At 57.2% G+C, this 27,606-nt stretch overlaps 2 protein-coding genes and 1 long non-coding RNA gene across 9 annotated transcripts; 1 reads left to right on the forward strand and 2 right to left on the reverse strand.

The window, feature by feature from the left end:
* Positions 1-1,046: 1,046 nt before the first annotated feature.
* On the reverse strand, positions 1,047-10,267 carry SPARC (secreted protein acidic and cysteine rich). Its single transcript, XM_080555672.1, has 10 exons — positions 10,131-10,267; positions 4,825-4,894; positions 4,520-4,570; positions 4,151-4,235; positions 3,598-3,719; positions 3,265-3,385; positions 3,014-3,147; positions 2,626-2,774; positions 1,958-2,106; positions 1,047-1,800 (listed from the first exon to the last, which is right to left on the reverse strand). Exons 2-10 carry the CDS (start codon positions 4,879-4,881, stop codon positions 1,772-1,774), a joined length of 897 nt encoding a protein of 298 aa, XP_080411798.1. The 5' UTR covers positions 4,882-4,894; positions 10,131-10,267; the 3' UTR covers positions 1,047-1,771.
* LOC308177848 lies at positions 4,901-23,656 on the forward strand. 3 transcript variants are annotated; one of them, XR_013939451.1, is made up of 2 exons: positions 4,901-9,693; positions 18,871-23,656. It is a non-coding gene; the product is annotated as an uncharacterized lncRNA (long non-coding RNA). The 3 variants fall into 3 exon arrangements; XR_013939452.1 differs by lacking the exon at positions 18,871-23,656 and adding an exon at positions 10,650-11,316; XR_013939453.1 differs by lacking the exon at positions 18,871-23,656 and adding an exon at positions 10,722-11,316.
* On the reverse strand, positions 23,386-27,554 carry ATOX1 (antioxidant 1 copper chaperone). Of its 5 annotated transcripts, none has more exons than XM_080555674.1 (4): positions 27,410-27,554; positions 26,398-26,473; positions 24,856-25,008; positions 23,386-23,611 (listed from the first exon to the last, which is right to left on the reverse strand). In XM_080555674.1, the coding sequence occupies exons 1-3, from the start codon at positions 27,488-27,490 to the stop codon at positions 24,875-24,877; spliced, it is 291 nt and encodes a 96-aa protein (XP_080411800.1). In that variant the 5' UTR covers positions 27,491-27,554; the 3' UTR covers positions 23,386-23,611; positions 24,856-24,874. The 5 variants fall into 5 exon arrangements, with proteins under 5 accessions (XP_080411800.1, XP_080411799.1, XP_080411803.1 ...); XM_080555673.1 differs by having other exon boundaries at positions 24,871-25,008; positions 27,410-27,552; XM_080555677.1 differs by lacking the exon at positions 27,410-27,554 and adding an exon at positions 26,931-26,954 and having other exon boundaries at positions 24,871-25,008.
* Positions 27,555-27,606: the final 52 nt, after the last annotated feature.

The raw sequence follows: 27,606 nt of genomic DNA on the forward strand, positions 1-27,606 counted from the left end.
ACAGCCAGGAGGAACCCTGCCTCAGTTTCCCCATCATTATGTACATGGCTAGCAGGACTGCACGGCCTATTCCAAGCCGTATTCTATTCCAAGCTTATTTTATTAGGTAATGATTTAGCACCCCCCAAAGTCCTCTGTTGTTGTTACACTCTGCAAAGTGCTCCTCTGGTGCTGCATGCAGCACGTTACAGCCGTGCGGCTCCTGTGCTCCTCCACGGCAGCACTGACACACGGTGGGTACCCATGGCACACGCAGCCCTTCCCAGACTCCACACAAGTGGCCCCAACCCATCTTCCCCCCCCGAGCCACGTTTTTTCACACTAATGCCTTTTTTGGGGATGGTTAGATTGAGGGAACTAAGCATTCGCCATAGGCACGGAAAATCCTGATGAAGACCCTCAATATTTGGTGGCTTTGGGATCACGGAGGTCAGCCCTGAGACTGGAGCCCAAAGCGCAGGGGTCTTGTGTCTGCGCCACCCATGTGCGACCCCCCCCCGGTCGGGGTGGGAAGGAACAGAGGGACATCGCACGCTCGTTTAGTGTCAGTGTTTCAAATCAGTACTTTTTATTACAGAGACTCATCAGGTTGCTCACACTGTGGCAAGAATTTAATAATATAAGGCACAGGGAACATTCAGAGGTAAAAAAAAAAAAAAAGAGATATCTCAGCCTGTGAGACTTAACCACCCCTTCGCTCCTGTCTGCACACTTTCTATAAAGCAAAATCCAAATAACTTCTCCCTTCCCTCCCGCCCATCCTTTAACCCAAAAATCCACACCAGGAAAAAACACCGCATCACCCGTGTGGCAAGCACGCCCCTCCGAGCAGAAACGTCCCCTCCAAGCCCAGCACAGCTTCCCTGGGAGAACAGGGCTGGAATTTAAGAGCAACCGAGGCAGAGGTGGGCGCCGTGACCTGGGGAGCCAAGGGCTTGATCTCAGCGACAGCAGAATTGCACCAGCGGGGTCAGCCGCGAGCACCCACGTCCACACCACATCTCCCCTTTGCAGCAGAGAGAACACAAGAGCAGTACAATCATCGAGTAATGGTAAAGCACGTAGCACTTTCAAACCTTTATTTCTTGAGGGGATTTTACAGGATGGGATGACTTTTTTATTTTTTTATTTTTTTTGTGCATTTTCCTGTTTGTTTCTCGGATTAGCCCTTTTTTTTTTTTTTTTTTGGTGCCCAATGATTGTTAAATTCAAGCCCTGGGAACGATTTTAAAAAAAACAACTCAGAACAAAATCCTGCCTTTCTATGCCTTCCTCACCCCTCTCCATCCCCCCTACCACGAGCTGCGTGACCACTACATCACCCGCCCCGACAGCCCCCTCTGCCTACATCCCCTGGCTCTGCCTCCTGTGTGCTCTGAGGCTCGGGCAGTGAATCAGCTGAGACCTTTGTGTCCGTGCCGCGTGTCCGAGAACGTGCCATTAGTCAGGAGATAGATAACAGGAGTCGGTCCGAGGGCGGATACAGAGTGGGTATTTCATCCAGGAACAGGGTCGGTCAATCGTAAAGGCACGTCGGGGAGAGAAAGGGCTGGTGAGAGCATGTGGAAAGAGCCAGGTGGGTAATCTAGTGGTAACGGGTTAGGCTATGAAGGGCTGTTACTTCTCTTAGCACCGATACTACATACGTTTAGATCTATATTAGCACCTTGTTCCCGTGGAAAACGAAACAAAACGAAAGCGGTTCAAAAACCGAAGGAAGTGGGAAGGTTAAAACGAGACAAAGTTGGCAGCGGAGGAGGAAGCTGGGGGTTTAGATCACAAGATCCTTGTCTATGTCCTCTGCGGAAGGAAAAGAGAGAGACGTGGTTAGGGGATGGATGCTGCCGGGGTCACTCCTGCATCCCCCTCCCCTGCTCCCCCCCCCAACCCAGGACCATTGCTGCATCCCCGGGGGGAAATTTTGGGGTGTCCCCTGCCCGGGCGGGCAGATACTCACGCTCCTTAATGCCGAAGCAGCTGGCCCACTCCTCCAGGGCGATGTACTTGTCGTTGTCCAGGTCGCAGGCCTCGAAGAAGCGGGTGGTGCAGTGCTCCATGGGGATGAGGGGGGCGCGCAGCGGGGCCAGCTCGGTGTGGGACAGGTACCTGCCGGGGCCACCCAGGGTCAGCGCCCCAGCCCTCCCCCTGGCTTGGGCTGCTCTCCCAGTATCCCACCAGTATCCCAGTATCCCTCCCAGTATCCACCAGTGGGCGTAGTGGAGGTTAAGGACGGGTGTCTGCCCTTGCATCAGGCTGCGTTAATCACGAAATAGCCAGGGGCTGGGGGTCCTCGCCGGCTGCCCCCTCCCCGGGGGGCTGCGTGCCCAGTCATCCCCGTACCCACGCCCAGCTCTAAGCCAGCAGCTGCTGTTTCAGCTGTTGCAGTTATCCCCGGGGCCTTGGGATGAAGATATTTTAGGGAACTCTCATCTGACGGTAAATCTGAGAAGACGCAAACTGCATCCAAGGGCGACGGGAGCAGCTGGGGCTGGGGGACGCCCCTCTTTCTGCACAGGAGCTCGCCTCCCATCTCCTGGACTCCTGCTGCCCCCAAACCACCCTGGTTGTGCCACCTGGGCGGGAAGGGGACCTGGTGGGGCCCCATCCTGCCCCGCCGATGCTCACCCGTCAATGGGGTGCTGGTCCAGCTGCCCGAACTGCCAGTGCACGGGGAAGATGTACATGTTGTAGTTCTTCTCGAAGTCGCGGGCCAGCAGCTCCACGGTGTGGTCGCCGGCCTCCAGGCGCTTCTCGTTCTCGTGGATCTTCTTCACCTGCCGTGGGAGGGCCGTGTTAGGGGCAGGGGGGAACAAAGGGACCCCGGGGGGCTTCGCATGGGGTGCCTGCAGGTCCGCTCTGCAGGGCTGCGAGCGAGAGCTCCCCGGGAGCACGGAGGGAGCCTGAAGGACCCGGGGCTGGGTTTGGCGTTTGGGAGCCAGAAAGTCTCCGTGCAGGAGTTTTGGTGCACGTGGACATGCCCAGGAGCTGCTGGGCTCCTGCCCCAAGCCCTCACCTTGAGCTTCTGCTTCTCGGTCAGCAGGTTGTTGTCCTCGTCGCGCTCGTACAGGGTGATCAGCACGTTCTTCAGCCAGTCCCGCATGCGCAGGGGGAACTCGGTCAGCTCCGTGTCCAGGCAGGCGGGGATGACTGGAAGCCACGCACCGCGCTCAGCACCAGCGTCCTGCCACCCCGCCTAAACCTCTGCTCTCCCTCGGCCCGCGGGCAAGGGGAGCCGTGCTCCCCGAAGGGAACAGCCCCACTTACATTTGCAAGGCCCGATGTAGTCCAGGTGCAGCTTGTGTCCCTTCTTGGTTCCCTCCAGGGTGCACTTGGTGGCAAAGAAATGGCAGGAGGAGTCGTAGGTCTTGTTGTCGGTGCCGCAGACCTGCGTGGGACGGGGAGGTGCCGTGTGAGGGGCACGTGAGCCCCGGCAGTGCCCCCAAAAGAGGAGTTCAACTTGTTCCCCAGGGCAGAAAACATCTCCTTGGTCACCACCAGCAGAGGCCAGGTGAGGACCTGCCACCCTGGCTCTGCCCAGCTCTGAAGCCAGCGGTGTCCCAGAAGGGTCCCTCCCCATCACCCAGCCTCCGCCCTCACCTTCTCGAAGACTCCAGAGGTGGCCGGGCAGCTGGAGGGGTCCTGGCATACGCACATGGGCGAGTTGTTGTCGTCCACCTCGCACACCTTGCCGTGCTTGCAGTGGTGGTTCTGGCAGGGGTCTGGGAGAGGGCAGGGGGCAAGGTCAGGGGCTGCCCCGTCCCCACATCCCGTGAGCTGGCCTCACCCCGGGGCTCGCAGCACAGAGGGAGGCAGAGACAGCACAGGGGCTGCGCCGAGCATCCCTCCCTGCACGGGGAATATGTGAGGATGTCCAGGAGCCCACATCAGCCCTCGGACTATTCCTGGGCTCCTTTCTGTAGCCATGCATTGCAATAGTTTTTCTGTGCTACGGAGAATCGAGTACTGGAAGAAGTCCTGTACCTGCCTGGCTTTTAAACGTGCATCTCAGATGTCGCTGTGCTCGTGCTGCACCCTTCCCAAAGGAGCCCCTCACTGTTTGGGGTGCCTAAAGGTCCCCCACCCACAGAAGGAAGGAAAGTCCCCCATTTCCAGAGGGCAAAAGGTGCAGGGCAGGGAAAAAACGACTTACTCTCTGCGACGATCTCCTCTACATCCTCTGTGGGTTCCTCAAACTCCCCCACCTCCACCTGGACGGGGTTTGCCCCCACAGGCTCCTGCAAAAGAGGACAGTGCGTGTGGCGGGGTGCGCAGAGCTCAGTCCCGGCGGCCCCCCACTGCTGCTGCTCCCCTGAGCCTTGGGGATGCTTTGGAAAAGCTGATGGGGGAGCTTCTTCCAGAGAGCCACTGGTATTTGGAGGAAGAAACCCAAGAAGCACTGCTCGTTGCTACCACGGGGGCTTCCCAGAGCACCAGAATGGGAGGTTTCCGGGCCCTTTGCTCTCCCCAGGGCGGTGGGTGCCACGAGGGGTGGGTGCTGAGGAGGAGCAGGGCCACCTACCTCTGTGGTGGGGTCCTCGATGACCTCCGTCTCATCGGGCAGGGCCTCCTGCTGCGGGGGAAAAGGACCGTGAGATGGTGCCCATGGGGACGACGGTCCCACTGGGGTGACATCCCAGGGCCACCCTCGGGTTTCCTCTCCCCCACTTCCCCATCCCATGGGGACCATGCAAAAAGGAGAAGCCAATTTTTGCTTCCCGTGTGGGCTCCTGGTTTGATTCACTGGAAAAGAAATTCCCCGACAGATCCATCGGGCGTTGGATACGTCCCGTGCAGCAGAGAGGCTCTGCTGGCTCCCCTACTTACCGGAGCTGCCAGGGCTTTGCCTGCCAGGCAGAGAAGGAAGAAAATCCAGGCTCTCATCTTTCAGCAAACCCTGAATAAAGGAGAGGAAGAGGAGGGATGAGGAAGGAGGTCACTCAGCTCCGGGCTGAGCTCACGGCCGGCAGTCAGACACGCAGAGAAGGTTTTCTCCGTTTCCTGCCTTGTCTGGTCAGCACTGCAGCCCCACATGATGGCATTTTTAGCCAAAACCTTAAGCCAAATGCAGTTTCCAAGACAAATTCTTTTGATTTTGCAACATGGGAAGGTGGGGGAGAGATCTCCGTTGCTTTCCAGGATGCATTAGGAAAATTGCAGTCAAAATGGCAGTTCCCCTTCCCTTCACATGAGCTGTTTTGGCCCAAAAAAAAAGAGTCATGTTAAAAGCCCCTGATACGAGTCCCTGGTACAGGCAATGAAACTCCACCATTTTATTTGCTACTCGGAGGAAAAATGGAAGTGGAAAAAGGAAAAAGGGGACAGACGGACAGTGAGACTGTCAGCTTGAGAATTAAATCCCTTAAAAAGTGCTTCTCACATGGACACACATTTCTAGGGGTGGCAGGGACCAGGCTTCCATCTCCGGCATCCCCAGATGTAGGGGTTTCTAATACACTTTTCCCTTTCCTGCTCAGACCTGAGGGTCCCCAGACTGGCTTGGAGGGCACCAGGACACCTCAGGATCGTATCCTGCTGGGCGACAAGCTCCAAGGGGAGGAGGAGGACTTTGCACCCTCCAGACCTGGGCTGTTTCAGAGATGGTGCAGGACGAGCGAGCAGCCCAGCTACCCCAGGCTGCGATGCGAGCCAGGAGGAGAGCTGCAGCTGGTGAAACCACCCCGTGTGTGTGCCCCCCCCCACCCCGGTTCCTGTTTGGCAGGATGGAGCCTTTCTGTGCCAGGGCAGCGAGGAGCTCAGCTGGGTGCTTAATATGCCGGCGGCATCCCTGCCAGCCAGGGGAGCGGGACGCCTTCTCCCTTCCGCCTGCCGGGAGAGCGAAACTCCCCCCGGAGGAGGTCTGTCCTCCTGCCAAGGCTCCCCCTGCTCCCTTCCGCTCGTCCTCCTCCTCTCCACCTGCGGGGACAAGGACGGGAGGGCGGGTGGCTTTGCTGGGACAGATGGCGCTGGGCAAGGTGCTCTAAGCACCCTTTTGCCTCCTCCCCGTGCGGGATGGCCTCTGGATATAAAACGTGACAATGCTGCCCCGCTGGGACACATAGTACCTAGATTAGCTGTGTTCAGCCAGGCAGAGGCTGAAATCCTCCTTCCAGCCTCGCAGCATCACCCGGACCCGGCTCACCCCGGGATGTCAGGGAGCTGGGAGCACGGGGCTGGTGGGGACGACTGCTGGGGGGGGATATGGGGAGTGTGGGGACGGGAGACAGAGCCTGTTTGCTCCCACTCGGTATGTGCTATCCCATCCCATCGCCTTTATCGGCTCTGGCAGCTGCTGAGAGCCTCCTGGCGTTTGCCAGGAGCTGCACTGGGATCGCTGGCTCTTCCCTTCTGGTGAGGTGGCTTTCTGGGGGCAGGGAGGGGAGGTGGAAAAGTACTGAATCTGGCCATTTCCTCCTTCGCTGCCATCCCCTGGCTTGTAAAGGTTTCTCCTGGGCTTCTCCCAAGGGGCTTGTTTGCCTTGGAAGTTGTTCTGAGGTTCGGTGGTGCTCGGTGGGCAGAAACACGGCAGAGCCCAGCTGGGAGCAGAGGGCAGGGCATGGGCACATGGGAGGTGGCATTAAGGAGAACCCAACCCCAGACCAAGGCCCTCTCAGATAATTTCCCCAGGCCCCAAAATACCTAAGTTTCCAAGTCTGCATGCAGTGAGCCAGGCTCAGAGAATGCCATGCTTGCCAGGAGCCAGCAGACAGTTGGAGCTGCCGGTGTTGTGTTTGGAGGAAGAAGGAGCATGAAAGAGTCTGAGCAAACATGCCCGCAGCGCTGTCTCATGCCAGAGATAGGAAAATAAGTTTATTTGAAAAACAACATCCTCCTGGATTCGGAGGCTCTGCGCAGAGGACATTGCAGTGTCTGTGAGACCCTGGCTGCTTTGCAAGGACACAGTCTTTCCTGAATGTCCGGTGGCCAAAATTCCTGAACTAACAGCTCAGGAGCCCTGCACGCAGCGTTGCCCCAGCACACAGAGCAAGTGGCTGCTGCAGGACTCCCTCCTAGCCATGGTCCTGCCGTCCAAGAGGATGCTGCCTGCCAACAGGTACCAGCAGGAGCCAGTGCTTTCTAAGACACTGGAGACCTGCACACCCTGGGCACAGAGAGGGCTGCTGAACACGCCGGGCAGGAGGCACACGGGGCTGTCAGCGGCACGCAAGGGCTAACACGGCTGGGGGGTTGGCAGAGGAGCTGGGCTGCTCCCTGGGAGCTGCCACCACGATGAGCTTGAAGCTGTTTGCAGCAGCTGTGGAGCAATAGTCCTGCTCTGGCCGGGCTACTGAGGGGGTGCAGGGGGAGGTCTCGCTGCACCCAAACCAAACTCCAGCTAAAATTGAGAGGAGCCCCCTCAGCACTTAAAGGCTGCCACCGGCTCGCCAGATGTGCCCTGGGTGCTGGTGGGCGAAGCTCCCTGCCCGGGGCACACAGCGCAGCGAGCTGACCCCACAGCCCGGACAACACTTGACCCCACTTGCATCCTAAGTGGGGACTTCAGCTCCCACTCGCTGTGTAAACACGGCCTAGTGGCTCTTATTAATGCCTCTCCATGGTCCCTTTTGTCTCCTCCAGCCCAGCCTGGGTGCCTTGGCGGGTGGAGGAGGGCAAGGGCCGGGCAGCGCAGCCTCTGGAGGAGGCTCCTTGGACGGAGCAGCGTGGCCCATGTGGCACTGGCCCTGGCCAGGGTTGCATAAGCCCCACGGATGCCACGTTAGCGTGGGGAGGAGCCTCTGCCTGGCCCCTCTGCCAGCTCCTCCCCGAGGCTGCTGCGAGGCACAGGACAATCCCGGCGGCCCCCGCCGCTGCCCGGCCTCCCACCATGGTCAGAAGTGGGCAACGGCGGGGCAGAACCCCTCCCGTGTCTCGCTGTCAGGGTGGTGACAAAGTGTGGCCACCACAGGGACACAAGGCGAGGGTTGTGAGCCCGCCATCCAGCCCTGGGCTCGCTGTGCAAGCAGGACCCTCTGAGCTTTACCTCGCCAACAGATTTCGGCTGGAAATCTGGTCTGAAAGAAGAGTTGTGTGCGCCAGAAGCCAAAAAGCTCCCCGCAGCCCCCTGCCTGCATGGCACGGCAGCCTGTGTGAGGGCCCAGGGGCCTGGGACAGCCAGCAAGGGCTGGGCAGGCGCCACCGCTGTCCCTGCCACCTGCAGGGTCCCCCTGCGCTCACATGGGGTGTTTGGGGTCACGGAGCCGAGGTGGGTTTGGCTGGGAGAGAAATTCCCCTCAGCTCATGCACACACTTGCACACCAGACAAATTCTGCCCACCCCATCTTTCCGTGCAGTCACTGGAGACATCTGCACCCTGTTACCCCGTGGACCTGGCAAAGAGTGACTGGAGCCGCTGTGATGGCACTTACACATACGCCAGGTCTTTACAGAACTAACTAAATAAATGAAGTGGTAAGAGCCCTCGTACCAGTGGAGCTGTGCGCTGGCTCGAAGCTGTCCCGGTTTGCCCAGGCTGCGAACTGCACCCAGAATGGGAAGCGGTGCAGTCAGTACCGGGAGCGCATGGATGAGCCGGGGGCTGCAAGCACGGGGAGCCCCTGCAGACCGCAGTCGGAAGGGGAAATTATAACGCGTTTTGCTGCCCTGCCTGTGCTGCTGCTTTTCTTCCCACTGGCCGCGGGGCAGTGCCAAAAGGAGCCGGGATGCTCATGTGCCAGGTGCAAGCGGGTCCCTCTGGCTCCCGGGGCAGACCGAAAGCTGATCTCCCGCCGAGGCACAGCTCCACAAAGCGGAGAGCAAAAAAAAAAAAAACCCTTCCGCTAAATACGCTGCAAAAATGCAAACCGTCTTCAAAGCATTCCCAGGACTCGCCCTGCCACAGCCGCTCCAGCGATAACAGCCCCGACATCCATCCGAGCAGAGGACCCAGAAAGGGTTTCCATGGGAGCCGACATTCCTCCGGGGCTGCGTCATGGAAGGGCAGAGGGGAAGGAGGGGCTTGCAAAAAGTTTGAAAAGTTTATTTCTGCTCTTCCCCCTCCCGTCAACACCCGCATCCCTGCTCCTGCCTATGTGGCAGACAATAGCCTGGCTTTAACAGCTGCGCGGGGCGCGACAGCCTTTTATTCCCACTGAAAAACTTCCCTGGCCCACCCTCCCAAACCGCTGCGATTTATTTTTGTCCCTGGGGTGGGGAAGAAGAATTTTTGGGCTCTTTCATGGTGGCAGTGATCGAGTACCCGGAGTCCTGGCGACCTTCCCGGTGCCCCCGATTTCCCTCCGATGTGAAAGTGTTGCCTCGGTGGGAGCCGAGCCCCCAGCCTGCGAGGTTTCCTTCCCTCGGCCGGACAGAAGAGCGGAGATTTCTTACAGGGGGGGACACAAAGAGCAGGGCTAGGCTGCCAGCACGTCACACAGCAAAGCCAGCTGCTGCCTTTAAAGGAAGAGAGCCCACGGCTCCTCTGCCTGGCTCTGCAGCCGTGTCCGACTGATCCCATGTTATTGCACTTTTTTTTTTTTTAAAGCAAAAAAAAAAAGCTTTGTTCCTCCTCTCCTGTCTCTCTCTCCACCAGCTATCAGCTGGAGTTCAACAAACCGGGGAGCGGGACCTGAAATGGGTTCGGTCTGCTTGGAACAAAAAGCCGAGTGTCTTTTTTTTTTCCTCTTTTCGCAGGAGAAATGAGAGCGGCTGCGCTGAGATAAAGCTGACAACCCTTTTGTTCTTCCCCTAGGTATTCTGGTGAGTAAAACGTCACCTGCCAGCACACCCCAGGCTGTGCACGGTGGGGACGGGTTTGTAACCAGATCTGGTTTGCTGTGCAGGATGCGCCTGGACCTCGGTCTAGCGCATCTCCCTAAGGAAACAACCCAAAACCCAGAGGGAAAAAAGGGAGAAGGGCGAACAATTGAAGCTTTACGGCCAGGTGACCCCAAAGCGTTAAAGCTGGCAATCTGGCGGTGAAATAGAGTAACAGGTTAGGAGCTGGGAAGCTGCAAAGCGGAGCGAGAGAAGGAGGCAGGAAGGGTCCCCGAAGGCTCCGCGCGGGGTGGGAGGCACGGGGCGAGCAGCGGGCGCTCGCTGGGGTCGGAGGGCTGCAGGGCTGGGGTCCCCGCGAGGATCCCCACGAGCAGGAGCTGCAGCAGCACGAAGGAGACCGAGAAGGGCTCCGGCCATACCTCGCAGTCCTGGCAGCAGGGCTGAGGAAACTTCAGGCGCTGGGGAGGGCTGGAGGAATCTGCGGGCTTTAGAAGGAGGCAGCAGGAAGGCAAAGTGTGGGCTGGGTTTCCTGCTGCCTCTCCTCCTCCTCCTCCTCCTCCTCCTCCTCCTCCTCGCTATCTTTCCAAATCAGTCTCTTCCTCTCCCTCTCTCCCCGGTGGGCTGTCCCCACCCGCCTCCCGGCTCTGAGCCCGAAATACAGGCAGGGACATGGCCCTGGTGCCGAGGGCAGACCAGAGGAATCAAGCGGGGCTGCCATCAAAGGGGTCTTGTAGGGACCGGGACCCCCCCCCTGTCGCTGCCTCCACTGCTGCAGTGATCTTGTTGGGTCTCTGGCTCTGGAACCAGAGGGCAGGGAGGAAAACCACATCCCTCGTTGGTTTGTGCAGCTCCTAGCACCACGGCCTGCTGCAATTAGATCATTAAATGCTGTCGTTTTGGTACACTTTGGTCCCTGAGCTGGTGTTTTCCAGCCTCAGGAGGACGCAGAGGAAGGGAGAAGCCTTTGCTCCTCTCTCCTAATGCTGCTGCCCTCTGGGACTGCCTTGCAGGAAGGGAGAGGAAAGAATGATCCCCGTTTTCCAGAGTGCGGAGAGGGATGACGTCTGAAATAGCTCCCGGTGGGCAGGGAAGTGCTTGGCTTGGAGAAAAGCTCCTCAGCACTCTGGTCTCTGCCGTGGTTATCGTCCAGCAGATCTGAGCGGCCTGGGCCGGCTGAGCAAAACCCGTGTCCTGGAACTGTGCTGGTTGAACCCCCCGGTCCCCGCAGATATCACCTCGCATTTTGACCTTGCGGACTATAACCCAGCTGCAGCAGCCGCCCGGCCAGAGGCAGCCAAGCAGCAAAAGCCAGCTGGAGGTGGCTTTTCCCATCTGCTCCCCTTTGTGCTCAGGATGAGCCCCCAAAATCAAAAGCAGCAGCCAAAAAGCAAGGCCGTCAAATTGCTGGAATCGGGGACCCCCCCGGGTGGGTTGGTGACCTGCCACCCGTCCGTGGCGAGCCGGGGTGACCCTCCGGCCGTGTCACACAGCCAGGGGAGGTGAGGGAGCTCTCCAGGGGTGGCTGGAAGGACAGTGACTTAGGGACAAGTAGTCTGGGCACCAGCCGGGTGAAGGACACCCACAATAAAACGCAATATCACGTTTTGTCTCGGCTGCCTGGGTCCGTTCCTCGTGATTACGCGCTACCTTAGAGAAGGACTGAGACACAGACCTGGTGCCTAACTCTTCCCACCGATGGTGCTGCTGATTTGGATGCCAGCCGAGGAGCTGGCCTGCCACGACCTGCCGGGCCGTGCTGGCTCCTTGCTCCGTAGGATGCCTGTGACTTCATGACTTACAACGCTCCTTCAGCACGCCCCTCCTCTGGCCTCACGGCACTTCTGCTGCATGCGAAAGAAGCAGATGTAAGCATAAACATCCGTACGGCCAAATAGAAACAAAAAATAAACAAAATCAAATGGAAAAGGGGAGGGGAAAGAAGGAGAGAGTGGAGGGACCGTGTCACCATCGCCACTTCCCAGAGAGGCAGCGGGTATCTGCAGCCGGGCTGCCCAGGAGGCCGGCAGGGAAGGACACGAGCAGCCTGCTTCACCTGGCTGCACGCCACCCAAAAACCTTCCCCAAGTGCTGTGTGGATGTTCCTGTCCCCACAGAGCCATCCCAAAAGGTCCCAGTACGACCGTCTTGGTGCATGCTGAGGACAGCGTGGCGATGCTGCCTAACACCTCGCGTCCATGCGCTGAGAACCACTTGTGGAGCGTTTTCTCCTCCCGCTCCAAGTGTCCACAGCTCCCCAGCATAGCTCAGCACCACTTTTGTAGGTCCTGTTTGGCTCCAGAGGCCGCACATCCCCCCACAGTCCCAGTTCCATGTGCTGGATCCACACCCCGAGGAGGTGAATGCTCTCTGAGCTGGATTAGTCACGGCTCGCATTGAAATTGTACAGCTGTTTCTGCAAAGGGGAAAAAAAAAAAAAAAAGAGACATCTGGAAAAAATTTTAGGGAGGAAAAAAAAAGCAAGAGAAAAGAAACCACGTCTTTTCTAACTGACAACGTGGCAATTGCTCAGTGCTCTGAGCTGCAGCCCAAAGCTAAGCCCTCTCCTAATAGCTCAGACAAACGGCAGTGCCAGGAGGATAATTACAACAGGGATTTCTTTACATACGTGGCGGCTTAAAGCCTGCTTTTGGGTGAGAGCGGCAAGCAGCCTGCCGCAGGGGTGCAGTCACATCTGGAGATGTCCCAGTGCTGGTGGGGGGGGTCCTGGTGTCCCCCTGCCCGCTGGCGGTGCCTGGGAGGGGAAGGGGCCCCCAGACACATCGCACCCGGGGGCAGCTCCCGCATGGGGACGTGCTGCTGGCAGGCTCTGCGGTGTCACTGAGGGTTGGAGGGGGAGTGCGGGGAGGGGGAAGCAAGGGCTGCAGTGGCTGGCCCGCTCTTTAATTTCAGAGGCTTTAAGCAGCTCCAGAAACGACGGAGAGCTCGCAATAAAAGAGTCCTGGAAAGCCCTCTCCATGCTCACAAGGCTTAGCGGGGCTGTCAAAGAGGAGATCTGGATGTCAGTGTGCCAGGGGAAAATACGGACCTCACACATGCTAGGGGGGCATCTTTTGCCCTCTGAAGCTCAGGAACTGGGCAGGTGATGGTCCAAGGGGGTCTCCCCAGCCCCAGGACCCCTCGCAGCACTGGCAGGGCTTTGCAGCACGCTCCCACCCCGTGGTCCAGCTCAGGTGTGTCAGACACTGCTGCGCCCAGTTCCCTGCCACTCGCTGCCCACCCAAAATCTGTCTTTGGAGACAGCAAACAGGGCCAGACCCCCAGGGCTTGAGCTCAGTTTGCAGCGAGGCCAAGAGGTTTGCAGGCTGAGGTTTGAACTCGAGCTAACCCCAGTGCAAAATCCAACTTCATCCTGCTTTAAGCCCAGTTGGGCAGACCCGGGCTCACACATTGAAGAAAACCCGGGGGCTCCCCAAAAGGGGAACAATTTTACTCTAAGAGAAGGAGAAAAATGTGAGAGAGCAGCTTGGTGGAGGTAATGCAAGTGGGGAATAATAGCCCTGCTGTCTCCCACTCACAGATCGGTCGCTGCAAGGAGCCTTTCCTTCTCTCTGCCCTGGGAAGGATTCTCTCTCGGGAGTGTTTTTGGAGAGGAGGACGTTCCTGCATTAATTGCCAATGAACCCTACAGCAAAACAATGAACCCAAGGTGCATATAAATAAACAGGATGCCCTGGAACCGCTGTGGGAATGTCATTTACTGAGTGGTCATGGAGGGGTGTGCGGCCGAGCTCCTGGCACACCGCGGTGGCACGGGGAGGGGACACGGCTGGGGACTGGCAGCCAGCTTGGAGAAAGGGGAGTGGGGTGGGCGAAAAAGAAAAGGCAGAGGCATGTCAGCAGGTCCCACAGGAGGGTTCCTGTTCTTTTTTTTTCCAGAAGGAGATCAGAGGGAGAAAGAGCGTGCTCTCTTAACGTGCACTAAAGCTGGCGTGTGGCCGCCGTTCAGGGCTGGAAGCTGGGCAGGGCGACGCCAAACTGCCCCGGGAAGGTGGCGAGGTGGCCGGCTTTGTCCTGCGTGGGGCATGGGTTGCTCCCTGGTGGGCTGGGACTGTCCCTGTGGGCTCAGGGACAGCACCGACACCTGGCCCAGGGGGAGCAGGCAGCACCCACCGGGGTCTCTCCCAGTGCCCAGTCCCAGAGAGCCTGAGCTCCGCGGAGGGGCGACGCAGGAGGGACGGGGAAGGAGGGGTGCGTGGCGCTGCGGATTATCAGCTGTCAGCCAGAGGCCTGCAGGCAGGGGGAGAAGCCCAGCTGTGCGTGGCTCCGCGGTGAGTCACGGCCTGGGAGCTGGGACGCCGCGGGACACCTCGATCTTTCCGTGCTGTCTGCAGGCTCTCACAGCCACAGCCGCCGGTGGAAGGGTCTTCCCGTGCCAAGGGAGAGCTGTCCCCCACCTTGCTCATTGAACCCCTGTGCTGAGCACAAGGAATGGCCAAGATCCCCGATACGCAAAGGGCCTCCTTGCCTCCCCTAGAAGGACTTCTCCCTTGCCGCAGGGGGCTGTTGTGCATTTCTTCCTGTTGTGTGCCGGAATTGCAGGCTGGTGTCTCAGCCCAGCTTCTCCTTTGCTCGGGACCTTGCGATGGAGACGTGCCTGTGACGTGCAGAGAATGCGATAAGGCTTCTGGGGGAGAAGGGCAGCAAGCACTGTTAAAGCTGGGCAGTCCCACCTTGGCTCCGGTGTTTACCTAAGATGCACTTTTGAGTCCTCTCGGTCCTGACAGATGCGGCTTGGCAGCGTTTGAAGGCTATGAATAGAGCTACTTGAGGAAATAAACAGGAATCCACCTTCGAGCCCCTGGGACACACAGAGGGAAGCTCCCGGGCTGCAGTGGCAGCTCCTTCACAAGGATAAACACAGCCTGGCTCTCCTAAAGGCTGCCCTGGGGGCAGTGCCCAGCTGAAGCCTTGCCTGCCCCGGGACAACCAAGTGCCAGGGAAGCAGTGGCAATAACCACCAGCAAGGAAAAGACCAGAAAGGCAAAGGACAAGGTTCAGGCAGGCGGGTCTCCGGGGCCAGCTGCCTCTGCTTTTTCGGGTCATGAGTGAGAGGTTGTCTTAGAAAATCTGGGTTCCCATTTGAGGGCACAGGCTTGAAGTGATGGCCAGTTTTGCTCCGGGCTTTGCACTGCGGGAGGCAAAGAGGAGCAGGGAAAAATAGTTTTGGGGGAGGGCAAGGCACGCTGATGAAGGGGAAGCTGGGCTGCTTGTTAAATGAAAGTCCATAAAGTTTAACAATTCCCCATGGAGGCTGAAGATTGAGGCTTTATTGTCCTTCTATTAACCCTCCTTGCTGCAGTTTTCTGACTTTTGCTCTGACATTTCTTTCTGCTTGAGCAGAGCTTGCTGCAGAACAAGCCCCGGCTTGAGGCGTCTCAGGCGAACGAGGCAGGCACCAGGTGCAGGAAGCTCCGAAAACAGGGTGTCCCTCACAGGAGGAGACAAAACGGGGTTGATTTTGGCAGAACGCATTTGGGATGGTCCCGTACAGAGGAAAATCCAGGCACAGGTCGGCTCCGGAGTAGGCAAAGACGATGCAGGGGAGACAGTAGGAAATGCTTTGGAGCAGGACAGGATGGTAGCCGTCTCTCCAGGCTTTTAGCCCACGATGACTCCTGGAATTTGGACACAGAAGCCCTGGCAGTCCTGGGAATGGCTGAGCCGGGCACAGCGCACGCAGCGAGGCAGCAAGGAGGAGCAGCAGCAGGAGCGCCGCCAGCCCTGCCCCGTCACTGCGGCCATGGAGCAGGGGCTCGCAGCCTCCCCAGGCCAAAACCAACAGCGAAAGTGCCAACCACTGCATCACCTCTGCTTGCTGGCTCCCTCCACATTGTCTGCAAGAGCGTTTCTGAGCCCCTGTGAACTCCCCTGACCACCCTGAGGAGCTCAGGTCCCTTAAAATCTCCCTGCCATGAGCAATTCAGACCTCTATGGCCATGCAAAAATATTCTGCCCCTTGCAAGGACCAGTTGCTGGAGGAATCTTTTCCGTCATCTGCGTGGAGTTATTTGTCTGGATTTCACTGATCGGAAAGTAAAAGAAACCAGAGAGGACACAACCCCCTAAGCTGGATGAAAACACAGCAGGATGCTCTGTTCTGCATGTGAGGACATGCGCAGAAAATACCTCCTCGGTCATTTCTCCTGTGTGATGAGCTCTAAGGATCTCAGTTCAGCCCTGAAACATGTTTACTTCCCTTGGAGAACCACCACCCGCCTTGGCCAGGGCTTGGCAGGAGCAGGGGAGCTGCGCGAGGGCCTGGGGCTGCTCCACGCCTGTGGGCTTGGGCAAGGTGGGATGTGGTCAGCCCCGAAATAGCAAGGTCGTGCGGGGCCCTGAGCAAGCGCTGTGACTTTCCATCCTCTGCCTGGCCCAGGGCTCGGTCCCTCTCTTGGGGCCTTCTACTAAAATTAGCAGCGTTTCCCTGCGCCGCATGCCCCGTGTCCGTCTGTCTCAGCAGCTGTTTGAGGAGATGGGGGGCCAGAAGCACAGCTGAAAAAAACATGAAAGCATTAGATTTGGAGAACTCCCTTTTAATCTTCTCATTTATGGAAAAAAAGAAAAAAAAAAGAAAAAGAGCATTGCTGATGTCAACCCCCCAGCTCCTTAATTTCAGACTTGCACAAAGGTGCCCGCTGCGTCCTCCCTCCTGTGCCAACCTGCCCGCGCCACCCCGGGGGAGAGCTCACCTGGCATTTATTAATGGGGTTAACGGGGAAGATTTTTAATGGCATGGAGATCCCAAAAAATCTGTTGCTCACTTGCGAGGAAAAAGCGGAAACTGGGAAATCAGGGAAATGGCTTCCTCGCCAACCGGGATGGTGGAGGAATTGTCCCCCTCTGGAGGTGCCCAGCCATGAACCGGGAGGCACATCGTGCTCTGTAACGACGGGCGGTGCATTATGGAGATAGGCTGTGCTGCTTCTGGCTGGAAAGCGTGGGTGAAGAGCCCGCATGGGAAGGGACACCTCCCCACATCCCTCCTTGCAGCTGTGCGTGGAGGAAAGGAAGGGAAGGACTCCTGGGGACAGAGATTTCCTTCCCGGCTCCGACGGCTCCCCCCGGAGCTGCCTCCGCAGCTCGGTCCCAGCTGTGCTGGGGAGCCAGCACCAGCTCTGTGGGGTCGGCATCGCTCCGTGGGGCACGGCCGCCCCCTCCCCAGCTGCCCCACACGCTGTGGGGCTGAGCCCTGCCCTGCTGGGGACCGCAGCTCAGCAGGGAACTTCTGCCTCTCGTTTTCATCCATAGCCACAAGTAAATTTGCTTCTCTGGCAGCAATCGGCAACTCTCCTGCTGGGATTGGAAATCTGGAGATAACAACTGGAGGCTTTTTGCTTTATTCCCCCTCTGGGGGTGAATTTAAAGCCCTCCTGCTCTGAGTTGGGTTGGGCTGCCTATTGTCTTCTGGGGCGATGAGCGGTGCTGGGTTGTGCCCAGCTGCCTGTGCCTGGATGTGGCTCTTCCAGCCCCTGTCCCAGGATCAGTGGTGCTCTCGGTGGCCCGCAGGGAAGCTCTGCTGGCCTCTTGCTAGCTCTGGCTCCCTGCTGGGCTGCCTGGGGGACAGCTGAGCACCCACAACCCAGGCTGAGGTCTCGTCCAGAGGAGCCATGGCCTTGATTTACCAGGAAGGAGGGAAGGGAAGGGATGGCAGGAGGGGATCGGAGACACTCGGCTGAGATGGGGGGCACTGGGTGTGCTGGGAATTTGCCCCCTTTCTGGTCTTTGGGCACAACAACTGTGAGTCCTGCTGTCCCCAGCAGGCTCATGGCGGAGGTGGCCTTGGGTGGCCGGTGTTAGTGGCAGAGGGTGGTGACCCCTACCCGGGGAACATCGTCCTGTCTTCATGTGTGCCTTTGGTGAGCAGCCAGCAGCTCAGTGCAGAGCTGTAAGGGGTCGGAGCTGCCCTCTTGGCTTCCTCTGCTCCTGTTTTGACCGTGCTTTGACATATTTTAACCTCAGGGCAGGGCAAGCCTGGAGGGCTGCTCTTGAAACTGGAAAGCTAAAAATCCCCCAGCAGTTGTAAAGCCCACGGGGAAGGCCTCTGGATGTGCCACACCGCTGCTTTCTTGGCTTCTCCCCTGGCAAAGGAAAGGCTGAATTAAGAAAGCAAATGGAGAGGAAACCGTGGAGAAATAACAGCGGCACTGTGAGCCGAGGACAGCGCTGGACTCAGTCCTCTCCCGGTTGCCCTGGAAATTGGACGGTTCCCACCGAGCCGCCTGCTTTGCTGGCTGCTCCTGGGAGGGCACCGGCATTTAGCACCGGTCAGGGGAAGAGGGGAAATTAAAAAATTAAAAAAAAAGGAAATATAAATGCAAACAGTGCTATTGGGGTGTTCTCCGTTATAGAGAGCCCCCAAGCTCCAACAACATCACCTCCAGGGCCGCAGCATCCCTCGGAAAACCTGGCTTTTCCTTGCAGGGGGGTGCTGGCAGTGGGCTGGTGCCTTTCAGAGCCCCTGGCTCTGCTCCCTGCAATGCCCCAGGCACCCCCCAGGTGCCCCCGAGGCAGCGCCCAGGCCCCCGCAGGCTTCTGGTGCAGTCGGAGGGATCAGGCTGACAAAAGCTGCGTGGTCATTTATGTATTTATTTATTTTAAGCTGCACACAAGAGATTAAGCCGGCAGCCCTGTTGTGCTTGCTGGGCATTGTGCACCGTGCTGACTCCGGGTTTTGGGGGCCAGGCTCTGCCCACGGCCGAGCAGCAGCTCCGGAGGGGGGCATTTGGCTCAGCCGAGCACATTCAGGCACTGGATTCCTGCCGTGTTCAGGCGTCTCCTTTTGTTCACAAGGCGATGATCTGCATTTGTTGGTTTGGTATTTTCTCATCCATCTGCTAAAAATGGGTGGGCCGGTCTCAGAGGGTCTGAGGGCTGAGCCCTGCCCTGGGGACCCCATAGCGCTGGGATCTGGCTTCTGCGGGAAGCCGAGAGGCTGCAGCATCTCTCCTCTGGCCGTGCCCGCCCCAGTGAATTTCATCTGGCCTGGACCAGTGGAGAGAAAACCCAAGGCAGCCACTGGCACCCAGAAGCCCTCCAGGAGGGGCTCAGGAGCGGGCATGAGGAGCAGGGGGACAATACTGGGAAGGGCCAGGCTGCAGGCTCCTGCCTGACACAGACCAGTTCCCCTTCTCCTTCCAGGTCTCCTGGGATGGCTCCACGGAGCAGAACGGTCACAGAGCAAACCTGCTGTCCCCAGAGCAGCCGGGACCTCGCATCGTGCCCCACATCCCCCCATCGTACACCCCAAAGTGCCACCACCTGCAGCGGCTGCGGGGCTGCGAAACAGCTCCCGGAGGCCCATAAATGATACCTCAGTCCTAAAGGGGGCTCGGGTTGGCTTTTTGCAAACACAAGCAGCACAAAAGCCGCCTTTCTCCCGCTCGTTTGACTTTGTTTTCCCTCCCTCCTCATCTGCTTTTGGCCAAGTGGCTGAATGGCTCCAGTATATGCTGCGGGAGGCTGAAGCCAAGGCGTGAGCAGCGGGGAAGAAGCCTCCGTCGCCTTGCCGAGCCCTTTGAGAAAGCAGCACCGAAAGAAAATATTTGTGCTCTGGCGAGCACACGTGCACGCTTCCTGCTCTTGAAGTCCCTAATTAAGGTTGTTTTTTATTTGTTTTGTTTCTACTCGTGCTGACACAGTCTCGGCGGGGCGCGGGGGTGTCTGTCAGGGCTCGGTGTGTTTTGCTGGTTTGGAAAGTGCACAGTGGAAAGGTGCCCGTGACGGTCGCAGAGGGCAGCTGTGTGTACCAGCGAGGGAGTGGGGAGCAGCGGGGGCCTTTGGGGTTGCTCTGAACACCCGTGAAGTGTCGGCACGGCTCAGCCCGTCACCCGGTACGGAGCAGCCTCAGCCCGGCTGTGGCCTCACGGCCGGGAAGGTCGGCTCCTTGCAGACCTTGCCAAAAAGAGCCATCTCCTTGGGCTAGCGCAGAGAGGCAGAGAAGGTTTTTTCCAGCCAGTTTGTGAGCTTGGGTCCTTCCGAGGGACCACGCTGCCTGCCTGGTTCACCGTATGTGGTTGGCAGTGGCTGGGAACAGGGAAGGTGGAAGCCAGCATGGATTGTTTCGCCAAGCATGCACTTAAAGGCAGAATAAGCCTAGAAAAACCCCTATCTTTTGGGATTTTTCTTCCAGGCCATCAAGGGATCACCATTTGCAGGCACCAAAGGGGATCTCCTGTCCCTTGCCCGCTTTCTGCAGCTCACAGTGCTATTTTGGAAATTCTCTCATTTACTGGGTGGTTCAGCTGAGCCCAACCACTCCTCGGGCTAAAATCGTACCCTGCCAGCCGGCTGCTAATTAGAAAGTGCCGAAAAGCCAGTGGTGCTTAAGGCAGCTCAGGGATAACCAGGACGGCTTTTTCTTCTGTGGATAAAGCACTGGGTTTGGAGGCTGTAGATGTTTCCACTGAAATCAGATTTGGGGTTAAAAAGGCGGGGAAGGCGACACGGGGTGAAAAATGACTCCCAGAAGCACAGCAGCACCAGGAGAATGGCCACACTGCGAGCCCAACGCGGCGGGGGAGAAAAGCAAACGCCTTCTGCTGGCAACACCCCAGCGAGGGGGAGAGCAAAGACGATTCGGAGGCAGGGAAAACAACAGAGCTGTTGAAGGCCATCCCGCCGGCTTCGCCCGGTCCCCACCGGGCTGTGGCCGGAGCTGCCCCCGCAGCCCCTCTGCACCTCGCGGCCGCTCGTCCTGCCAACACGTCCCTCCCCTGCTGGCCACCCGCAGCCCCGCACTGTCACCGTGCCTGTGGTGCAGGAAAGCTCCAAGGGCCGTCCTTTTCGTTTTTGCATTAAAAGCTGAGCTTTTCCTTGCTTGAACACGGCCCTGTAGCCTCAGCGTTGGGTGTATCGAGCCTCGTTTCCCGTGGCTCACGTTATGATTGCGATCACACTATCTGTGCGGGTTCCTTGGGGGTCTCCCTCTCCATGGCATGCAGCCTGGGGACAATTTCAGGCCTGCTTGATGAAGGAAGGATTCAAAGACCTTGAGGTTGGGTAGGAGCAGAGCAAAGACATTGTGCTGCAAGCAGCCCAAACACGGAAGCAAGGACTGGCACAGGGTGTCATTACGTGTCCCCGGCTGCATGCCTGTGGCCTTTTGGGACGCACCCCGTGCTCCTGCAGAGCCGCTGCTTCAGGAGCCTCCTGCACTCGCTGGCCTGAAGGCAGGGTGCCAGCAGGCCATCTTCCCTCCTTATCTCATCCCGAGGAACGGAAGGCAGGCAGAAAGAGAGCGTTCTGCAGACTGCCCGGCCTGGCCGAAACGCCCTGTTCCCTGATAAGCCTGCAAGGTTGATGCTCGCTCCCATCAGCAGCCACCAGAGAGGTGGCTGTGCAGCCTCATCACCCCTCTGTCCCCTCCGCCCTGGGGCGCTGAGCGAGGAACAGGACACGCAGGGACACCAAACGCCACGAGACGTCAGGTATGAAAGCCCACAAACCCTGCAAGGCCTGCATGCTCCTGCCATGCTGCACAGCCATGTGCAGGGAAATGACAGGGGCTGTAATGACACAGGTTTGTCATTAAGAACTAATGGCAAGGCAGAGTGCAGCAGCTTAGCCTAACGATTGCCTGCTGCAAGGGACAGTTAGAGACATTTCTCAAGGCCCAGGGCAGGGAGCAGGAGGGGAAAAGCCTGGACATCACCACTCCGGGAGGAGACCAGCCCCAGGCAGGCGTTGTGAAGCCCCTCCAGCTGATGAGCATCCCCACTGCTATCTGCAGCCAGCTCGGGGTCACCACGGTTTGCCAGCACAGCTGATTTCCCCCCAGAGCTGCCTCATCCTTTTTGCAGCGGGTAAGAGCTGGAAGTCCAGCCCCAAATCCGTGCCGTATGGCTGGGGAAGGCCACGGAGGCTGCAGCCCTGCGGATGGGTGCTGAAGCTTCATGAGCTTGGATGAGCCTCCTGGCTGGTGCTGGGCAGAAACCTCTGCTCGGCTGGCTCCGAGATAAGCACGCGTTAACCAAAACAGCCGGGTCAGCAGTGGGGAGAGGGGAACAAAAGAGCCGGGGCAGCGTGGACAGTGAAAGCTGCAGCCCAGACATCAAGGACGAGCAGCCTGGTTTGCAGCAAGCCAGAGTGGGAGTTACTCCTCGGTGGGCACAACGCTGGCCGTCAGTCCTGCCAGTTCGGTGAAGAGCAAGCACCGCCAGGACTGCTGGCTCTGGCACGGCCGGCTGTGCCGCAGCGTGCCGCTGAGCCCCGTGCCGAACAGCCCGCTGCCACCGGAGCTGAGCCACTGGGCAACTGCCTGGGAGGAAGCTGAGAGCAGTGAATTATAACTAACATTGGGAAAAACACCAGCTCAGGCCAGCGAGGGGGGAGCTAGGGAAAGGGATTCGTGCAGGACAGCTCCGTTCCGGGAACCTGGAGGTGTCATGCACTTGTGGAGGGCACAGAGCAGGAGTAGGTCACGGCTCCAGGCCTTGGCTCTGGAAGCTTCCTGCCACCGGGAGATTTTAATACAAGAAAATAATGCAGTGATGTTAAACTTCTATCATTTAGCTTCCCTTATATTAAGAAGTAATAAAAAGAGTCTGCAACATGTTCCCTGAAGTGTCTCCAGCCCCTGCAAGTGCATCTACAACAGTTAATTGTGCTTTACATTAATGGTAAATATGACTTTCAAGTACTAAAACTCTCTAGGGAAAAGAAAAAGTTGCAATTATGTCAAAAGTAACCTCAATGTGTGTGAGATATCTCCTAAATATAAAGCAACCACTTCCTTCCTACTTTAGTTGGTTTTCCTTTCTGCAGGAGAAGCCACATGGGACTGGTAGACGTGGGAGACATCCCCCAGGTGAAATCAGAGACAGAGGACACAAGCCATCCTTTCACTGGGATGAGAAACCTGAATTAAATGGATGGAAGCTGGGCTAAACACCAGCATAGATTGGTCAGTGGGACAAGAAGTAAGAGATATTGGAGTGAGTCCCACATCCTTCCCCTTCCTCTACCACTTCTGCATTTCTCATCAGCACAGGCGTTCTCCTCCTGGGCCTGTGGGTGCACGCAGCACTTGGGGATCCTTCCCAGCATCAGAGCCCCCTGAGGCTATTGCCTGTTTGGTTGAAAGTGGGCAGGGAATGGGGCAAGAAGGTGAAGGGACCGATCCAGGTGTGTTGAGATGAGCCCAGGATCCAGAACGGCTCCTCACATTCCTGTGGTTATGTATTCACCTAAAAAGCACAGTACTAGTGCTGAGCGTGTGTTCTCTGCTCCTACCTGCAACGTGGTTGGCCCATCTGCTGAATCATGCTGCTGAGGACCAGTGATTTCTGTCTGCCTGGTGGCCTCCTCTAGCCCCAAAAAACACCTGGTTATCCCTCACCTACAGCACCCACTCTGCAAAAGCCCCTTCTTCCCAGCAGTGCATCCCAAATTGAGAATTTGTCTGTTCTGTAATGGAAACAAACATCTGCCAAGTCACAGATTCCCCGAATCCAAGCAGCATTCAGCTCAGTTTTCCTGAGACGTGTCCCTCAGGCAGAGGTTGCAGTCAGCTTCTAAAGATAGGTGCAATTTCCTCAGAGACCTGCCTTGCATGTAGTGGCTCGTTTCCCAGCCCTAAGAGCCATCTTTTTACTGAAAACCACTTATACTGAAAACCACTTAAAGCAGCACAAAGACACACAAGACACACGGACATATGCTGAAAGATAGAAGCAGCACCTTGATTTACTGTGGGACTAGAAACAGCACATAACCTCCTTCTCTAGATTTGTCCATTTTTAAAACCCCAAATGCAGCTGTCTCCTCCTGCCAGCACTCTGCTTCCTGACATCTGGCAGGGCTGGGAAAGGTCAAATGATGGAGCAAGCTGGAGATATGCAAACAGTTAAGCCATCGTTTTGCTGAAGTCCTGCTTGAATTCCTGCAATAAATAAATTAAATAAATAAATAAATAAAAGGAAGGGGAGGGGAAAAAAAGGCACAGACCAGACAAAGTTATACAAAGATGCCCTCTGCCGGTCACAAGTCAAAGGAAATGGCAACAGTTAATGCTCATAGACGTTTCAGACAGAGCCCACGGGTCCCTGCAAGCTGGAAACTTCTCTTGCAGTCCATACTGACTGTGAGCTGAAAACTATTCGAGGTACTAATCGATTAAGAGTTGGTTTCTCTCTCTGTTTTAAACAGCAATGTTATTTGATTAAAACTAGGATTTAAAAAAAAAAAACTTCTTAGAAGCGTTGCAAGCTCGCTCATTTGATACAAATTGCAGATTAAATCTGTTAAATCAGTTTACCAAACAATGCAGATACACTGCATACAGATATTACTCTTAGTTCAACTTTTTCTTCTATCAGTTTAATTCCTGCTGGTTTAAATCTCTACTCTAATTTAATAATTGGGAATTAAATCAGCATGAACTGATTTCAGTGCATCCGTGCTGGGTATTTGTGATGATCAAACTAGACCATTTTAAAACAATGCTATTGGATTAAAAAGCTCCACTGACAGAAACAAGCTCTTAAGAGATCCTGCATAATAATCTTGGACGTTTAAGAACAGTATGTGCAGTGAGTGGGCAACCCTCTCCTCCTACTTCATTCTTTTCCCCTGAAATTAAATCCTGTCTGCAAAACCATTTCACAGTAAGGAGAGAGTTTGGTGCACGTCAGCATTGTGCTGGGGCTCTAGGAGAATCCACAGGCTGCAACAATCAAGTTGTCTCCCTGGTATTTTTGTTTAGTCTCTGCTCAGCTCACAAACGTCTTTGGGATTTGTTTTTGAGCATGATATGTTCTGGCAAACTCCAGGTTCACCTGGAAATGGCACAGAGGCTTTTTTCTACCTCTCCATGCAATCAGATCAGCTAATAAAAGCATCAGTCAAAACCTGTCAAATTATCAGACACCACTGAGTCCTCCTTTGGCTGCAGACACTACAGCCACAGTTGGGATCTGCCATGGGCTTTGCAGAGCAGCTAAGGGGTCCCAAATGGAAATCATACTGGCTGCATGTGGTTCAGCTGCTTCTCCAAAATGAGGGGTTTCCTGAAGCTGGATCTGTAAGTCTTTGCTCCTTTGTGCTTCCCAGGAAGCAGTCTGTTTGACTGGGAGAGCTGGAACAAGCTCAGATCTCTCTTCAGTGTTTCATACACCTGGTATCTACCTAGCCTCCTCATACCAGGTTACTGTGCGGATTTCTCCCCCAGGTAGGATGCGCTCTTTCCAGTCTTCTTTAGAGTTTCCAATAGGGTGTCAACGTTGTGCTCCGAGTCGATGCACACCTTCTTGTTGGGCAGGTCAATATCAAACTGGACACCTACGAGGAAGGGCAAAAACATTTTGCACAGCTAGAAGCAGCCAAACAGTGTAAGAGCAGGGCAAAACTCACTTCCATGCAGTTGCGCTCCCAAGGCCGTCAGCCAAACGTACACGTGCCTCCTGTCAGCAAACCCTGATACTGCCATCAGCCAGCAAAACCAGGCTGGGGTCCTGCCAGCACTGGTGCAAAGGAAGCCAGGTTGCCTTACAGATCAGCAATGGGCACCACAGCTTCTGGCGTGCTTTAATCTGCTCACTCCACCTTAGCCCAGAACAATCACTCATGCAATAAGCAGAATGAGCGGAGTTTAAACCAACCACTGTAACCTCCAGCAGCTCAGTCTGGGCCGAGGTTGGGCATGGATGAGCACTAATGAAGGCGTTAGCGCAGGGGTTAGGGCATGGTCAGGGCAGGTTCTCTCACAGGCAGTACCAGCTATCAGCTGTAAGTAGGAGGAAGCAAAATACACCTTCCCATGTGGATATCCCAGTGGTGAATAAAGATGAGCCACTCTCAACCCAGTGAAAGCAACTCTACAAAGTCTCTATCCAGCCAAAAAACTTGGAAGTATGTATCGGTTTTGAGGGCTCTGCTGTTCCATCACATGAGGCTGAATTTGGCCAGCATGTCAAAGAGCAGCGGGAGGAGGGAGGTGCTGACAGCCACACACAGAGGAACTGGAATCGACACAGCCTGGTAACGGGGTCCTGAAGAAGTCCCAGGGCCTTCAGCTTGGTGACTGCAAGTTGTTCCCACTCGGTGAGGACAGGGGAGCAGGATGACAGGTCCTCACAACTGGTGAGTGCAGGCCAGATCCTGCTCTCTTGCTGACCTCAGCACAAAGGAGACACAGGTTATAATTTTCCAGGTGGTAGAAAAAACAGGCTGTGCAAGCAGCCACCAAACGCTCTGCTCGCCAGCTCTTCACCGTGACTGCTCTGCACCTGGACGCCAATGACACATCCAGGGAAGCACTACAGACGCCGTGGGCCTCCTTGGGAACAACGCCTGGCAGGACATCCACCTCCCCTCCCTCTGCCCAGGCAACCCGAGCAGGGGTCTACCAGTGCAGCTCCCAGCAGGTTCAGGATGAGGCCCTGGTGACTCACAGAGCCTCCTGTGACTGGGGCCTCCTGCAGGCCTGGCAGCTCCTCCCTCCCATGCCATTTCTCCAAGGGACAAGTCCTGCTAGCAACCAGACACTGACCAACCGGCAGCTCAGAGCAGAGCAGGGAGCAGAAGTTTCCTCCCAGCCACTTTCAGCTGTTACCCACATTGCTTGCTGCGCAAAATGAAGGACCACAGGACAGTGACGTCCAGTCCCAGACGCTGGCACTGCCGTGGCGAGGTGGTGGTGACACACGCAGCGCCGGCAGCTCGACTCACCTCCCAGCCTGTGCAGGACGCGGGTGACCGCATTGGAGCAGCCCTCGCAGGTCATGTCCACGAAGAACTCGTGTTTCTGCAAAAGAACAGACGAGGGGTCAGGGGGATGCAGCCACCATCCTCCACGCTTGCCTTTTGCCTTGGGGAGGTGGGTTCAAAACCTCCCCAGCCAAAAGGTCCACGCGTCCCACTGCGGGCTCCTCAACAAACCTAGAGCTCTCGATACTCCTGCCTGTGGTGTCCATCACAGAAAAACCCATGAGGGACCTTCGGAGACTGCCTGGTCCAGCCCCCTGCTGGGTGCCGGGCCACCTCAGGGCCAGCACAGGTTGCCAGCGCTGGGGGCTTCTGGTGGCCCCACTAGAGCCGTCCCGGGCAGCCCAGGAGCACTCTGGTGCCTGCCCATCCTGTCCTGGTGTCTATAAGGTCCCTGGGCCCCGACACAACAAACTCACTAAAATATTAAGAAAGCCAGAAGTTAATGAGAGCTGTTTGTTCATCCCTTTGATCCGCTGGGGCGCAGCGCTACCTGCCTTACTCATGGGACATACGGGGCTGCACAAACGTGGCCGTCCCGTGCAACCTTTGGCACTGCCCGGATCCTACTTTCCTTTCGTCGTGCATACTTTCTAAAAAAAAAAATCAAATAATTTTCCCTTAAAAAAATCAAATCAGGGCAGTTTTTTATTCGCTACCAGCACTCCACATCGTTTTACTCAAAACCTCCCTTCGCCCCCCCACCCGCTGCGACTCCAACTCTCAGCCCGGCACGGCGCTGGGGCACCCCCATTAACCCCCCTCACGGCTAATTAGCATTTCCTTAATATTTCCATTAATAAACCCGCTGCTCGCTCCGCGGGGCCCTAAAGCAGGCGGTGCCCATGCCGCGGCCCCCGGGGGGGCTCCATGGGGCGGGGGTCGCAGCGCAGCGCCCCGGGGACCGCGGCCTCCCCGGCTCCCCCCGGCTTCCCCCGGCCCCGGCCCGGCCCCGCAGCCCCCGGCCCGCACCCACCGGCATGGCTGAGCCCGGTCCCGGCTCCCGGCACGGAGGAAGGGGCGGGCCGAGGCCGGGCGCCGAGCTCCGGCCCCGCATAGCGCCCCTGGAGCCCGGGGAGGCTCCGCCGGGGCCCCGCACTGAGCCCGGCCCCGCACCGAGCCCGGCCCCGCACCGAGCCCGGCCCCGCAGCGCGGTGGTGGTGCTGGGGGGTC

The sequence above is a fragment of the Anser brachyrhynchus genome (genome assembly GCF_964034855.1).
Source record: "Anser brachyrhynchus genome assembly, chromosome: 14".
Taxonomy (NCBI): domain Eukaryota; kingdom Metazoa; phylum Chordata; class Aves; order Anseriformes; family Anatidae; genus Anser; species Anser brachyrhynchus.